The sequence below is a fragment of the Anser anser genome, assembly GCF_964211835.1.
Source record: "Anser anser genome assembly, chromosome: 15".
NCBI classification, from domain to species: Eukaryota; Metazoa; Chordata; class Aves; order Anseriformes; family Anatidae; genus Anser; species Anser anser.
This window is the reverse complement of record NC_139736.1, coordinates 861,750-878,249: the sequence shown is the minus strand read 5'-3', so window position 1 is coordinate 878,249 and position 16,500 is coordinate 861,750. Positions and strand designations below refer to the sequence as shown.

Genomic DNA, 16,500 nt, shown 5'->3' with positions numbered 1-16,500 from the left:
ATTTTAAGAGGCTCCTATGGAAGAAGCAGTAGGTTGCCACAAGGATGCTCATGTGCATTCCTGGATAAGCCTAAACTTGATGTAGATTAAGAAAATATGTCTCCGAAAAACCACAGCAACAAACAACTGCCAGTTGATTTAGATGTTGTTTTTTTCTTTAAAAAAAAGTCTTATTACAGACATAGCTTGATTCTAGATTTAAATGAAAAACGTGTTGAAGTAGCTCACAAATGCTCTGTTTTTTTGAGGGGTGCCTGTCTGCTATTTTGTATTTGTGAGTAATTTCAGATTGATCAAACTTGACCTTTTTGCTTTGTAATCTAACTTTTTCTGCTTCATCTCTTCAGAACGTGCTATTTAGTATTATCAGTCTTAGGCTTGCTAGGAAAAACTTAAGCACCTATCCATGCACCATCCAATCACACTGGAGAAGGAACAGCTAATGCTTGTTTTTGTATATACTGTGGTTTTTTAATAATTGGAACTAAAAGACAGGGATTGTAGGAGAACAGCAGCTGTCGCAGAGGTGTGACGCTCAACTTAGAGAACTCACATTCTGTTGAGTGGTGCCTGCACCCTGATGTTGAGCACCTTTCATGGGACATAAGCGATTGTATTCCGTATACCTTTTATGACTATATAATACTGTGTTTTGAGCACTTGGTTCCAAGCCAGCTGTTGTGCATGAAATATCCTGGAATTCAAAGTTTATACAAAACCTCCCAAGTCTTCAAAATAATTTTTTTTAACTAGACTTTTTAAAGCATAATGAAAAGTTGTGGCATTAGGTAGTAGCCCCAAGTATATCAACTTGTGGAAAATAAGGATGAGGAGCAGTGATATTGGAGTCAGGGTAATAAGGGTAAGTAGGCAAACTGAAAATGAACACGATGTAGGTTTTTTGATGCCCTCATGTAAGCAGCCATTGCTTTTGCTTTTGCTTTCTTAATTCCAGTGGATGATGCTTGCTGTAAGTAGAGTGGATTTTCTTCAGGAGAGATTTTGCAGATACCTCAAACTTTAGTTATTTTTTATCAATCTATAACAGCATACATTAAAAAAAAAAGGTGCATTTAGACAGTATAAGAAATTTTTGTATGCATCCTTGCCTTTGTCAGCTTAAGAAATTGAAAAAGGCTTTTTTCTGTTAATGTGCTGTTAATTTTCCTAAGAGAAGTGAGGGTATGGTACTGAAGCATCATTAATAACATTTCGGTAGTCAGTCCTAGTAGTGATAATATCTACGTCTAGGTTGCGCATCAGATCAGTGGATCAATAATTTTTTTGGTGTGCGTATGCACTCTCTTTTTCTCTCGAGGTTTTAATTATAGATAATCATAGTTTAAGTATTACTGCGAATTACTTTATTGCACCATGTGTATATATGCAATACCCTAATTCAAACAGGTTGTATACAGCTACCAAAGTGACCCTATCGGATTAAATCTCAGTTTGCTTTTGCGGTAGTGTATTTTAGAAGTGATAACTAAGAACACTCCCATTTCAGATGGGAAGAATTATGATTTGTGCTTCTGAGAGGTCCTTTATGAAGTCAGTTTCACTATCTGTTCTAGTTAGAACCATGCAGTTGAGATTCAACAATGAAATGTTTCTATCCCCATTTTTATCTCAGGATAAAACCATATTCAAATATCTCTCATCTTGCCTGTGTCACAGGAGTAACAATTGAATTGTGGAAATGAAAGACTTAAAGCTCTTGCATTTACTTTCTTTCTTACCTCCTTTAGATTTCTATGTCCCTCCCCTTTCTTCCCCTGCCGTATTCTGCAGTAGAAGTGGTGGAGCTTCCTTGCTTCCAGGCACAGTTTTTAACTCACTTCAAACAGGTTAATTTGCAAGTTTAATTTAGTCCGTTTCATATGCTTATCTTTCAAATTAATTTTGTCTTCTGTAACGTTTTAACAGCTTTCTAGGCATAAGGAATAATAGGCATGGGTTGGTTAGAGAGGAGTAGAAGGTTCTAATGTAGATAATTAAATAATTTTAAAAAAAATTTAAAAGAAGAAAGTCAAAAGCTAATGTCGCCTTATAAAGTGGCACGTGCACATGTGGCTTTTCCTCTTATCTGCACAAATCACTGACACTTCTTCTTTCTTGTTCTAGGCCATTGAACAAAAAATCAAAGGTAAGTTACTTTAGAGTTATTTCTGTTCTGTATATTGTTTCTGCATTTTTAAATATGTTGAATCACGTGGGCCAGCTGAAAGCTACTGAAAAATGGGATCTTTGAAACTTCACTTGCACTATTTCGAACAGTTACCACAAAAGATTAGAAGAGTAAAGGGTAACGTTTTTTTCCAGGGGTTGGAGCGTTCTGTTCTTCCTATTTTCCATTCTTAATTACTTCTACAGCACTAGGATTATATGTAATACCTTCCCATCCTATCCTTGTTTGCTTTTTTCTTTTCCCTTTTCGCTTTGTTTGAAAAGTGCACCAGCGCTCTTGCACTTCTAATGTGACCACTTAGAGATCCACCTAATGGATCAGTTTGGAACTTGCTTTCCAAATATTCTAAGTGTAACTGGGGTTAGGAACACTTGATAGACAAGTGATTGATATGTCGATCACTATCACTTTTAACTACTTATTGTGTGTGGAGAGTTCATCGTGATAAGAATGATCACGATGACTATCTTAAAAGCTGTCATTTAGATGTTAGTGGCAGGCTGGGAATGCTGCAGTTACTCTCAATGTTTGTGGGTTTTATAAATTCTCCATTCCTTCTGTAAGCAGAGGAAAAATCCTTTTCACTTCTTAAGCTGGTTGGAAAGTGGATAATAATCGCGTAAGTGGTCGTGTGGAGTGCTTGCTGAATCAGTGTTTTTTGGGGAACATCAGGTTTAATTTAATAACTTGAGCAATGGTAGAAACAGGAGGTTGGACACCCTGCTTAGCAGAGATGCAATTATTGTTGGAAAAATCAAAAATGTCTTTGAAGTGCTGTTCTGGCATGAAGGTAGTAAAATGGTACAGGACGTACTGTGCTTGAGAAGAGTCAAAGAAGCAAATGAAAGTGTCCGTTAGGAAGGTGGTGTTTGAAGAAGCATGCTAGTTGGCATGGGGTTGGAATGGAGGGGGCAGGCTCTTCACATAAAAAATGCACTGCTTCTCCTGCTGGGTGCTGCGGTACCAATTACAAGGTATTAGGAGAGGCGTTTATGTCTAGTTTCCTTAAGTGTGATGTGTACTCTTTTGGTACGTGTTCAAAAGAAAAACCGGGTTCTGTAGGGCCAGTAGGTTTTCAGGGAGTGACAAGGCTCTGCGGACAGAATGAGAGCCGTCTGTGTTTTAGTAAGCCCTTTTACGTGCTGCTTCAAGGAAGCGAATGTTTTGGCCTGTGGAATATTGATGGCTTGTGGCAGAGGGAGCTGCTAGATCCCGGCGGCTGCATGTGGACGTTAGCGCACTGCTCCTGGGGCAGATGTCCTTAATGGCAGCTTAAGCTCTGCGCGTGAGGCGTCCCGGAGGCTTCGTTGGGCTGACGGCAGGACCTGGCTCTGGGCACTGAACGCGGTTGGGCAGTCTATATTTGGCTTTAAGCACAGGACTGAACATTTGATGAAAGTGCTGGAGATTATAATAAAATAAAAAGTGAAAAGTGTTTGCTGAAGTGCCCTTTTTCAAGCAGTGTACAAAATTGCATTTGAAGTGCAGGTGAAGTATTTGCTTTCTTCTCTATATGCCTGCCACAAACCTCCTAAGATAATAACCAGCTTTAAAGAGCTGTGAAAGTATTTGTTTTTATTCTGAAGTAATAAACCGTCCAAAAAAACAGTGAAGGAAAATGATACAATACTTTACTTTAAATAATAATGTATATTTTTTGAATGAACATCTGACCTACGTACTTAAGCTGTGCTGGCATCCATGTGTCACATTAAGGACAAGGCTGCAAAAAGCAAATGGCTAAAAATAGCACGAGGGAGGGAGGGTAGTAATTCTGCTCAGTAGGCTACCTGATGGTAATCTTCAAATCGAGAGAAAACGTCTTCCTTATGAAGGACAAACTAATCTTTCTTACTTCTTCATTTTCACTTTGGAGGCCTAGTGTTATTTACTGAATGAAAGTATGAAGTTCCAACCTTAACGTTACCTTATTATTAAAGGAGGTATTTCAGCAAGTTTAGCAGGAATTGAGTTGTCAAAGGAGCACAAGCTGGCTGTCCAACTGAAGAAGTACAGGCATCAAGGGATTCAGATATGCAACTTTTTGCAGCAGTTCCTATAGGAACAGAATGTGTTGCGGAGTTGCACATGGCTCTTTCATTGTTTCAACAGTTTTGCCTACTTGTATTCAGGATGCAAATTAATGTTTCATTAGTTTCCAAGTTTCCATCACGTTAATGTCTTTAAATAATTTATTTTGTGCGTGAGCTGAAGATAAATACAAGAGTATAGGACCTCTAAATAATTCAGAATTATGTTCTTTCTTTTAGAAAAGTAACTGGTTAAGTGGGGGGTGGGTAGAAAGGTAATTTCTTTATTTCTACCCATAACTTGGATGTTTCCAAAATGTTTTTTTAGCTAAGGTAGAAATTGGTGTTGTACCAGCTGAAGTAGCTACCAGCATGCATGTAAATTATAAGACTTCCTTCCAAGGAAGGTTAATGGTGCTGATTTCTTCATCATGCTCAGGATGGAGAATGAAAGTAATGAAGAAAATGCCAATATAAACTTTTTTGCTAAAAGTAGCATTTTAATACTGTAGTATTGCCATTAAAAATACATGTAGTTCATTCCTGTGGATCTCAAATATTCTAACCTGTCTAGTTTTATACGTCTGGTTTTATTAGAAGAGGGAAGAAGACGTTCATAGGAATTAGAGATGAAAGCATTATTTGGGAAGGTTTCTGTATTTGTGCAGCAGCTAGCATAACATTCTTATACCAACAAGTGTCCTCCAAGTACTCTCATACAGGGTATTTTTAGAAAAAATATCACTTGAAAGTACTTAACTTGACTATTCTACAGTATTCTCAACAATCGTTGTTGTATTCCTTCTGGTTTCACAAAATATGTATTTTTGTTGTGTTTAATGTCAGTACTAGTAAGGACGGACAAATAGATCCGTTTGCCCTGGATTCCTCCTATAACAGGAATCTTCAAACCGTGCTGTAGCCGTGAGCCAAGCACTAAACTAAATGCTATTTAAGAGGAATACTTGAGTTTTGTTTTAATACTCACTTGAGTAATCGTGATGTGCTCCTACAGAATGTGAGATTTCATTGCGAGATAAAATCTTTTTTTAGATACAGACTTTAATTATGTACGTAATAACCTAGTGAAATAATTCATAAAAACTGAACGCTGGTGTTTATGCAGATGCTAGTGTTGCGGTTAGTTGTTCTGAATGCTTTGTGCTTTGCAAAACAGTACAAGCTAGAACTGAAAACATCTGTCAATCTTCAGTTCTGAATTGCCCGGCTCTGCAGAAGGCACGGGCATAAAGCACTACTTTTATTGCAGAACAGAATAAACTTGAATCAACACTGAAACAGAAAGTGCTTTTAAAAATAGCTGGGTGTGGAACTGAAATCTTTGACTCATGTTTCCCACCATGGAAACTTCTTATTCATTTTCTTCTCTGTGAAGCAGAATTGCCCAAGCACACTAAGTCTTCTGTTTTTGTTGGGTTCGGGGCTTTTTTTGTCTGCCTGAGAGCGCTTTACCTGATTGGAAAAACTGTTACGTTAGCTTTTAGATATTGAAAGTAAATAGTCAAAATGAGCCGAATAATAAATGCTTGTTGTTAAAACTACCCGTGTAAGCGGCTCTTAGTTTACCTTTGTGCGGATCTTCAGGGGTTAATGAATTGGCAAACAGTTAGATATTTTCCAGATCAGCTAGCTGAGCTTACAGCTGCGGCCATTTTTCCACAACGAAAATTCTAGCACTACATCTTACGTGTGTCAGCTTGAAAGCCAGACTTCCTCTGTTTGCCCTTCAGCATTCCAGCACTGACAACTCTTTGGGGCATGACATGCAGGGAGAGCGTATTACAATACATTTTTAAGAGGTCAGCCTAAGCAGCAGCGAGAAGAAACATTTAAATGACAGCCTGATGCTGTTCTTTGTGTGGTTTAGTAGGCGATTTGATCTTTGTAAGCTGATTTTGTGCGAGTGAGAAACTGTTTTCCATCTGCACTGAAGTTATTCAGACAGCTGCCATTTTTTTTATTGGAGGGGGAGTTTAAGTCACTGGGCCCCTACTCCAGGAGGAGTTGGCAGGCAGCACTCCTGTAGCAGTAAAATGACACCATGCTTCTCCTCCATTTTCTAATGAAATCTGCAGAGTGGGAAAGCAACACAAGTTGGAAGCGTCTTTCTTTGGAATCTCTCTGTAAAGTGTAACTTCACCATCCCCTGCTTTGTGGGTTTTCAGCAGGTTTGTTCTTTATAAAAATCTGTCATTTTTAATATTCATTTTTGTAAAATTGCTATTATTAGTCAAGTAAATTAACTGTGATTGTCTGTTAATAATATTACCTTTCTGCTTTAATGTGGTTCGGAATAAAATACTGTTGTACAGAACAATTTTTATTAAACAAGCAACTTCTTTATAAGACACAAATATTAAGGATTAAAGTGTCTTGGAATTTATTGTGGCACTATTGGAATATTAATCTATTATTTTAATCTTCTGAGAAGTTGTGGACCAGAAAATGTTGGACAGGATAAATTGTGCAGCTTTAAACTTACTCTGTAATACTTGGGGAACCCAAGGCGAAGTAATTTTGTTGCACCTCACAGCACCTCTGATTAATTTCAGTTTGAAATTGACATACAAATATGATCTCTGCCTATCTTAGTTAGTATAATTCTATTATCTGGTAAGATTTTCTATGTAATTTGCTGGTCATATTACAAAGAAGACCATATTTGCCAAGGAAGCAAATACGCAGAATATGAGAGAAACATAATTTTCTTAAACCGTTTGTGAATTCTTGTTCGTGTTGTAGCTTAGGGGATGGCTTGGCAGAAAGTAGCTTGTTTATTATTTGCACTCTCTTATAGTTGAAAAGTGATTTGATTATCTGAAAGTCCATTGGATTTTGTTATAATAAGCATTTGAAGTAGCATTCGTTAGGAAAATGAAGTATTAATGTTGCTGTGCTGCAGTACTGCCCTAAATACGCTGCTTCCAACTCTGCGTGTGTCACGGAATGTCGTATATAAATTATTTTGCTTTATCTGGGAGGAGTAACTGTATATGAATGAAAGTACTAGGGTAAGAAAAGTGAATCTTTCATTGGCTGTGGTTTAGGGTGTTGTATGTGGCATTAAAAATCTCTTCAAGGCATAGTGTATTTTCCACTTAAGTTGACAGTTTAAAAAAAAAAAGTCTTAAATACAGAGTCCAGAGGGCTAAAAAAAAAAAACCTGTGTCCTTAAGTGGTGCCATTTTTGTTTGACTACTTTAGTGACTTGGTAATGGTATGCTGGCTGCAAAAAGTGGGTGGTTTGTGTAGCACTGTCAGCACACCTCAGGAGTAGGCTGAACCGTGCTTTAAACTGCAAAGACCTGTAAAGAACCACAGTAATTAGCAGGAATCAGCTGCAGCAGAAGGCGTATTGGTAGATCAGAAAGCTGAGATCTGGCCAGTAGTTGCACAGAGTGTGGTATGCGAAGAAAACTTTTTTAATTTCAAAGCTTGTAGTAGTACCTAGACCACGGGAATGTGATAGCTGCTTATGTATTGAGCTGTTCGCAGATTCTTAGATATTTACTGAAGTGGCCAAACAACAACAGGAAAAAAAAGCTGTTATTTTCAGTTCTGCTAGTTATTTTTAAACCAGGAAATGTTGTAAGTAGTAAATGGTAATATGGTTGTTTAAGACTTGTATTTAAAAAAATCAGTTTTAAACATAATTTGTTGTCACACTACATGCATCTGAAGCACTGTGCAAGGAATCGGAGTTATCATTTTTAAAATATAGGTATCAACTTAAACAGTCAGAATCAGATACGGCGCTAGCACTTCTTATCAACTCCAGTTTATCTAAGAGCTTTTGAATACCTTCTACTCCCCGTAGTCTGTACATTAAATTGACTTATGTCCTGGCCATTCCTCTCCTTAATTCTGTCCTTCTCTAGTCGGCTGTGAAATAGGAGAGCCGGGGCAGTGCTGGGGGGGGCTGTGGCGTGTGCGGCTGCAGCCGGGCCCTGCTTCCCCCCGACACCCAACTTCTGGTTGGAGTTGGGGTGTTAAGTTGAGGATGTTGTGGTTTTCTCTTTAGTTAGCATCTGTGTTTGGCGTGTTCGCTCACGGTTGACTTTGGCGAATTGTTCAGCCTTCATCGCGCCGTAAAGCGGGCGTGCTGTCAAAGCTCCGAAAGACCCTTTGGAGCTGGAGGTGGGCGTTCGGTGTCTTACCAGTGTGGCCATGGAGTCACCGAGCCGTTCATGGCTGCTGCCTGCACCGGTACAGTCCTCTGCTGGCACCAGATCTGACTGGAGGGTATTCCTGTATTTCCCTGCGGAGGCTAGGGTCGCTAAAAGAAGCAAGTCTTAACAGTGCGTTCTGGATGTCCTGTTCACCTCTTGTTCTTTTTGTGAACACTGTCAAGTTTCCCATGAGAGGAAGATTTTTTTAAAAAACTTCAGTATTTTAAAGTAAGGTTTAAATTCCTGAATGATCTGACACAGTGCTGACTTGTCAGAAAAAACACTATAGAAAGCTTGTTAGTAGTAGCACACTTTACCTTTGTCAGAAGTAAGAGCAAGACACGTCTACTTCCAGATCTGTGCTATTGAACTATTAAAGCTGTATGATTATGGGGTAACATAGTTGTAACTCATTCTCATTAAAACCTCTAATCAGAAAAAAAATATGCCATTACATAACGCATAAATACATCTAAGAATATCTACTTAATCTTCATTTTTTTAAGATATTGTTCTGATGAATAACTTTGTCCAATTTTCTTTTTTTCTGGGGGTGGGGGTAGTGCCAGAACAAACAAAGACAAGTGTAAGCCAGCCTCAGCCTGTCACCTCTAACGGCACTTCCACAGTAACCAGCACTAATAATAATGCCAAGCGGGCCACAGCCAACAATCAGCAGCAGCAGACCTTGCCTCGATACCCTCCTCGTGAAGTACCACCGCGATTTCGACACCAGGAACAGAAACAGCTTCTGAAACGAGGTCAGCAGTTACCAGTTATAGCTGCAAACCTGGGATCTACTCCTAAAGTATTAAACGGCCAGTCAGGAGGCAGCACTGTCACAAATAAACAGCCAGTGGTCAACGGAGAAGTGCCGAACAGCAGCAAAAAACAGCCAGGTGAGGGAGAGGTACCTTGTTTTCCTTTTAATTAAAGTTGAATCGTTTAAATCCAATTATCAATGTGTATATTATTTAAACTTCAAATGCAAGCAATAGCACACTGAGATGTTCTCCTGTGTTGTAGCTTAATATTAAACATTATAGGATGACTTCAGACATCTTTTTGCAGCGTTGTCTGAAACTTAAGTCATCTTAGCTGCCTGTTGCCGCCGATGGTGTACAATTTGAGCTGATGTTGAAGCCAAGGTGATGACTGCTTTATGTCCTGAATTTCCATTCTTTATAATAATAATTGATCCAAATGTGGGCTTGGTACAGAGAATGTGTTCAGTTTTGATAAACATCTCAGGGTCCTTCTTATTTCTAGAGCATTCTGAATGGCATCTCAAGACTTTTATATATATATACACACATATATATAAAGAACCTCCTCCAGAACATGTCCTCTACTGGTCAAATTGTATGGTAGCAAGTAGTAATTTAAATAAAAGTTCCCGTGTAAACTAATTTTAAAAGTGTAACTCTTTATAGAGCCTATTAAACTTCTCAATTGCATCCAGAGGATTTTTAGTATACTTTCCTCCATTTAACTTCTTTTGTGAACCGCAGCCTGGTATCTAATTAGTTGGATTCCCATTTGTGTATCACATTCTTCCCCGATTTGCTCAATTTTGTGCTAGTGTGGCTGGGCAGTCTTTAGGCTAGGAGATGTCAATATGTTCCTGTGCAGTGATGTATTGAGTGTCTGAGGGGCAGCTGCTTTACTGGCAGTAGTTCTGCTCTTTGAATAATAAGTTAATTATTTGGATAATAGATCTATGTGTCCAACTGGTAACTAAAAGGTTATAAGAGTCTTTTAGGAGAGAGGCAGGCTGGCCGAATTACTTTCCTGTCTTACGGAAGTTGTATTGTAATGTATTATTTGTAGCGTCCTGTCAGTCACTGCGATGGCAGAGCCTTTTTTGATTATGTGCTGTACTCGGGGCGTTCCTGTCTGTGCAGGGTGGATTGGTTGGATTTGACAAGTGTAGGGCGGGGAGGCCTATTTCCTTCTGTGCCGTATATCTGTGTGCTTGAAAGTTCTTTCCTCTGCCATAACGAGGAATAATGTCTGTTGTGGGTGTTTTGAAGGTTAGTTCATTGAGACATGTAGGGAAGATGACTGTGAAGGGAATATTCTGTAATGGTTTCAGAATCTTGTCTAATGAATCGATTGTGAAATAATGTTGAGGTGACCATAGTCCAGCAGCATGCGGGACTACCTTAATGTGTTTTGATGTCTTTGTAACTGAAAGGAAATAGTGTTGTTACTTGCCTTAGCCTTGCTCCTTCTCCACAGTTCCTTTTAGCTTTCAACAGCAGCTTCAAGGTACTCTCCTTGTTACCTCAAGTTATAAAAAATCTCATGAAATGGGACACATCCTTAGATCTATTCAATTTGAAAGAACATCCATGTACGGGCCATTTGGGTTAACAGATTTTATACGTTAAGGACATGTCTTATGTCTTTAGGACTTGAGGAAATGGCCTCAGGTTGTGCCAGGGGAGATTCAGGTTGGAAACGAGGAGACATTTCTTCTCAGAAAGAGCAGTCAGGCATTGGGACGGGTTGCCCAGGGAAGTGGGGGCGTCCCTGGGGGCATTCAAGGAAAGGTTGGAGCTGGTGCTTAGGGACGTGGTTTAGTGGGTGACATTGGTGGTAGGGGGATGGTCGGACCAGGTGATCTTGAAGGTCTCTCCCAACCTTAATGATTCTATGATTAACAGTATATCTTTGAAGATGATTAGGTTTATGACTTTTAAAGTATTATTTAATGGATATTCGAATTGATATGTATTTTAGGGCTAAAAGAAATACTGTAGCTTCAAAATGCTAGACTGAATTGCTGAAATCAATAAAGGCTCCAGTTGTTTGTCTGTCATTCTCTGACGCCCTGGGGTAGGATCTCCTGAGTTCCAGCTGTGGTTATAATGTCGGGTAGGTGCTTTACAAAAGCCAGGAAACACAAGTACTACTAACTTTACAGCTTGTTTAATGGGCAAAAAAAATACCTCTTTGTACTTCATGTGGACGATCATCTTCAGTGTGAAGCTTATGGAAGGAGATACAGTCTTGTACCAACATGGTTAGTTTAAGAAATCTGCATAAGTAGCTCTTCACCAGAACATTTTCATACCAAATTCAGGTGTTTGCTTTACTGAAATTTTTCCCCACGTGTAAACTTTACATGAAAGGAAGGTTTTGAATGCTACCTTGGTAGGCTTGATTGCCTTTATGCTTTGTAACACATCTGAATAGCCAGGTGGTTATTCCACAATACGATGATTTATATAGTGAACTAAAATATTTGCTAGCAGTAATTACTTACAAATGCGGGATGTAAGAAAACAAAAGAGAGCCGTCAGGATCCTGGCTTTTGTCCAGTTGCTGAGTTGCTTTGATTCCTTCATTGACATGAGTCACTCTTCCTTTATTCTTATGCATCTTGCAGTTGAGCAGTTGCAACCGGAGACTTTGGAAAAAAAAAAATCTTCATGTAACTTAAGGGGTTTTGGTTTTTTTTTTTCCATGCTTATTGTAGGAGTAAGGGAAGAGGTGAGCAGTTGGGATTTGGAGTGTGTAGGGATAGAGGATGACTTAATGTAGGAAATGTTGCCGTAAATGTAACAGTTATGATCTACGCCTGTAAAATTTGTGGATATGAAATGTTAAATTTGATTCCATATGCTGCCTGTAGGGCACTTAAAAGGAAGAAGCTGTGAAAGTGGTGAATGAAAGTTTGTAATGAACTTGCTTAGGTTAAATTGAAGTTGGGTTGTACTTAACTTATTTCTGTTTGCTAAATCAAGTAGCCAAATGATAACCTACAGGTGGAAAAAGTGTACTGTTCAAAGAAGTGATATGAACTTGCTCGAGTTTCAGGGCTTACCTCTGAAATTCTAAATTAATGCAGTTCAAAAACAATGAGTTTTGATTTCAGTGACTATAGATCTTTCCTTTCTTTTATATAAATCAAACTTTTAAAATTAAGGGCATTTTTAATTGGCTAATTAAATGCCAAGTGTATAAAATCTAGCTAGTAGTGGAAATATTTGTTAAAAGCAGCAAAATTGCTGAAAACAAACAACAACAGCAAAAAGAGTAACACTAGGCCTACCCGTAGGAAGCTGGATTTGCTATCAGTCTCTCCTGCTGTGTTCAGAGCTGTAGGCAAGGTGATTCAGGACACTAGGTGATACTTGACACTAGTGCTGTTAATAAGATTGAGAGAGAGCTCTCGAGAGGTATTTTTCTGAAAAGGGGGTGCTAATAAATGATTTAAAAGTAATGAGTGGTCTGGGGACTGATCTCAAAAGCCTAGTTTACTTAAGTAACACTCCTGTAATTTTCTTGCTTTTTTTTTTGTAGGCATGCCTCCCATTCGGGACTTGGTGAGCCACTCCCCTAACCAGTCAGGTGATGCATAGCTATTTAAATCTCACCTTTTTTCACACTGTGTGTTTGTAGTAGTCACATGTTTCACGCAGTTATGTCTTTGATTTTTTTTTGATTCTTTGGCTTATGTCTTTCAATAGCATGTGTCGTGCGAATGTCTGACTTTAGTATACTTTGTGTGCCATATCGTATTACACTTAGATAAACATTTTTAATTTTCTGAAATGTCAGAATTCATACCAAAAAAAGTTTGAAGCCTAGACTATGTGGCAGCTTAGCTCTGAAACATTGTCCTTTTTTTTTTAACCTTTATGCTTACATGTTGAATTGCATCTGGATGTTATTAAAGCGAATAATCTGTGTAAGCTTGAATTTTATATCAGGCTTTTCGCAGCACTGGGGAGGAAATAAGTGATCACAATCCCAGTCTGGGGGCCTTCCGATTTTGAACGCCAAGTTTATGAAGGAGTTGCATGTACCTGGGGCGTAGAGCTGCGTGCCTTGCTTGCTAGATGAGACTGTAAAGTCTCCCACTGCATGTCCAGGTTACCGCAAACACTGCTCCCAAGCGGCGGTGCTCATCTCCTCCCGCCTGCCAAGTTCATCCCCTTTGTGAGCCGGTTCAGCTTTTTGGTGTGATGGCAGGCCCACCTGAGGGTTAATTATTTTCAGTGGGTCAGCGAGTTGCAGCTCGCGGCGGTGCTGCACAGGCGCTGTGCCCAGCGCAGGGAAGGGCCAAAGGCCGCGCTGGCACAGAGGGTGCAGAGCCCAGGGTGTCGCAGGGAGAGCCGCCCGTCGCGCTGGGTTAGCTGCAGGCTCTCCTGTCCTGCCCCAACGGTTCGGAACCTGTTTCAGAGGCAGGCAGCTACGTCTGCTGATTCTTGGGTTGGAATACTTTAAAAAGACACAGACAGACTTGGGGACCTTTTTCTGTAGCACAGAGAAGCTGATACCTGGAATTAACAAATAAAGTGAGGCAACCCTTTGGTTTTGGTTTTGTCCCTTCATAACAAATGTGCTTTTTAGCTTGTTTACTGAAGTCCATCTTTTTGTAAGGACAAAAACTACAGAATTTGGGAAGGTATAGTATTGACAAACTGTATGTGCCACTATATTCTGTGGCTGGAGAAGGAGAGGGAGCGAGGGAGCAGAATACAGGTATTTCTTAACTTAGGCTCCTCAGTCCTACTGTTTAGTTTAAGTAGTGTGATGGTGTCATCAACTAATTTTTCAGTTTTGAGGTGTTTGTTTTTTTTGTGGTATCTGTCAGATATGAAAAATCAGAAAGAATAGCTTGCTTGGTCAGTATTTGTATATTTTATCTCAGGAGTTTGTGGTTGTGGAGGTTTGAATTAGGAATATTTCTGAACCGTGTCTTGTGAGAAATCACTAATACATACTTGTGTCCAGGAAAAAGATTGTTAGTCAAGGTAGTTTTTATAGGTACTAGGATAAGAGTCTAGTTGACTAGAAATTAACAATTATACAGTGTTTGCGTACTGTGCTCGCTAACACTGTGCATTGCATCTAAATTAGTATAATAGAATTTTAATAAATACAAGTTTTCTTTCTATGTATTCTCTTGCTGTGCAAATTAGGGTTTGTTTGCCATTTCACTCTGGCTTGCTTGCCATCTGTATGCTTTCACGCTGTTTTTCATTGATTATGTTATTGGGGTAATGCTTACGTAATCAAGATTTTTGTCTTGTTAGGACAGTTTTTAATACCGTTGCTTCTCTTGTTCATGAGAATGCAGAGAACTCTGCTTATTTTTTTTAACGTAGGTTAAATGTCATTTTGTAAAATACCGTTGAGAATTTGAAATCTTGGATTTCATTGGGCAGCTGTTCAGATACTGCTGCGTTTTTAGTGCCACGTTAGTGGGCAGGTTCTAGATTGTGTTCACCTGAACGAATGTCTTCGAGTTCTCCCAAGGATGCTGTATGGTTCTCTTTTCGAGACTATGGAGCTGCCAGTCACTTCTAACCACTGCCGCCCTATTTCTACCTGCCATGGATCTTTTTCCACTTCTCTATTCCAAATTCTTTTTCCAGCATCCTTGTTTCTCGTGCTGTAATTATCACATGAAACTTTTCTGATTGTTTAGACTTGCTTAAGCTTCTCTCATCCTGGATGAGAGAAGTAATTCTCTCATCTGTCTCAAAGTCCTTTTGAGACGAGCACTGAATCAAGATCTCTTTAAAGCTACATCACTTACGCTTTTCTTCAAATCCATCGGTCATGTTTAGATGTGATAAACCGCATCTGCCCTTTTGGTGGTGGAGTCAGAGTACAAAGAACTGGCTCATGCCAAATATCTTTACATGCGTGCTGTGTTTTACAGCTGAGCTACTGCCAAAAGTTACATCTTGTATGTTTTAACCTTGAAGTAGGTGGCAGTTGTGACTTTAGTAGAGTAGTTGACGCTCAGTTACTTGTTACTACTTGTATGGAGGGGATTGGTGTACATCAGCATCTGGGGGCTTCAGAAGTTCTTGTGCAGAACTGGCATTCCCTGTAGCAGAAGGGGGGAACTGGAGGCACTGCCAGCTTCCTTTCAGACTTCACGATTAAAATGTTTTTCTAGGAAACACATGAGGCTTATAAATTAGCATTGTATTTTAAAAGCAGCCAGTCCCTAAACGTTGTATAAACAGCTTTTGAGAAGACTAAGGATGTGTAATTGGGGCATTTCGTTACTGTGAGCTCTGTCTGTCAACACGGACAGGTACAACTTCATAAAGGTATTCAGCTGATGTGACCATAGCCTTTTCCAGTCAGATGTGAGGCATGCGCTATGCAAATCCAGTAATTAAATCAGAATGAATGGGAGCACAAAAACTGTTTTTTTAAGTAAGGGGAAACATTACTGAGAAAAGTAAATATCTTTATTATTAAGAAACAAAACACAATGTTTTAATGGGCAGCCAAATGTGACTTGCTACTGTTCTTTCAGTTCAGGGGAAATACTAAAAAAAAAAAATTGCACTGACAGGTTTTGTATTTGTGTTCTGTTGCCCTCTTCATTACAGTTTTCCCACATGCTTCATTCTCTTATAGTTTCATCTTCTGCTGCATCTGTGTTTTGATTTAACAACTTGGAAAAAAATCTCTTTGATAAAGCTTTAGAAATATGAAATGAAATTTGAAAATTTGCAGCACTTAATTTTATAGTAAATACTTCATGGTGTATGTATTTAACCATGAAAAGTTTGTAAGTGAATTGAGATGTATTTCTTCCTTATTACTGGATGTAATCAGCCTATTAATTGAATAAGAAACAGTAATTCTTACATAAATGAAAATGAAGCAGTAGTTCAGCTACTACACTTAATCTGTGCTTCTGCAGCAGCAGAACTTCAGATTGGTCTTGTGAGTTTTGTGTTTGTTGTATAAAAGAAGAAAGATAACTTGTATTTAAGAAATCTTATATAACATCTTTTTAATGTTGTGTGTTTCTCCAGCTATTGGCACATAGCATTTGCTAGTGCTAGGTCAGTTTAATATCCAGTTCAGATTCCTGCCTTTCAGAATCCCTTTGATTTTAAACATGTATGGTTTTTTTATATGAAATATTTTATGTGGTGATACAGAGTATTAAAAAAAAAAAACAACACACCTTTCTCTGGGGGAAAAAAAAGAACTGTGTTGTTATGCTTTGAGAAAATGCCACTTCACATGGCTAGTGCAAATTGTTCTAGGTTATACGTACGGCAATGTTCTAAGCAGCTGTACTGTAGTTTTCTCTGTAATC

At 38.9% G+C, this 16,500-nt stretch overlaps 1 protein-coding gene across 1 annotated transcript in view; it reads left to right on the top strand.

The window, feature by feature from the left end:
• TNRC6A (trinucleotide repeat containing adaptor 6A) overlaps nt 1-16,500 on the top strand; it is a 79,219-nt gene that overhangs the window by 42,395 nt on the left and 20,324 nt on the right. The window contains exons 5-6 of the mRNA XM_083799719.1: nt 2,125-2,146; nt 8,972-9,307. Coding sequence (XP_083655845.1) covers nt 2,125-2,146; nt 8,972-9,307 — 358 coding nt within the window. The remainder of the gene's footprint in view (nt 1-2,124; nt 2,147-8,971; nt 9,308-16,500) is intronic.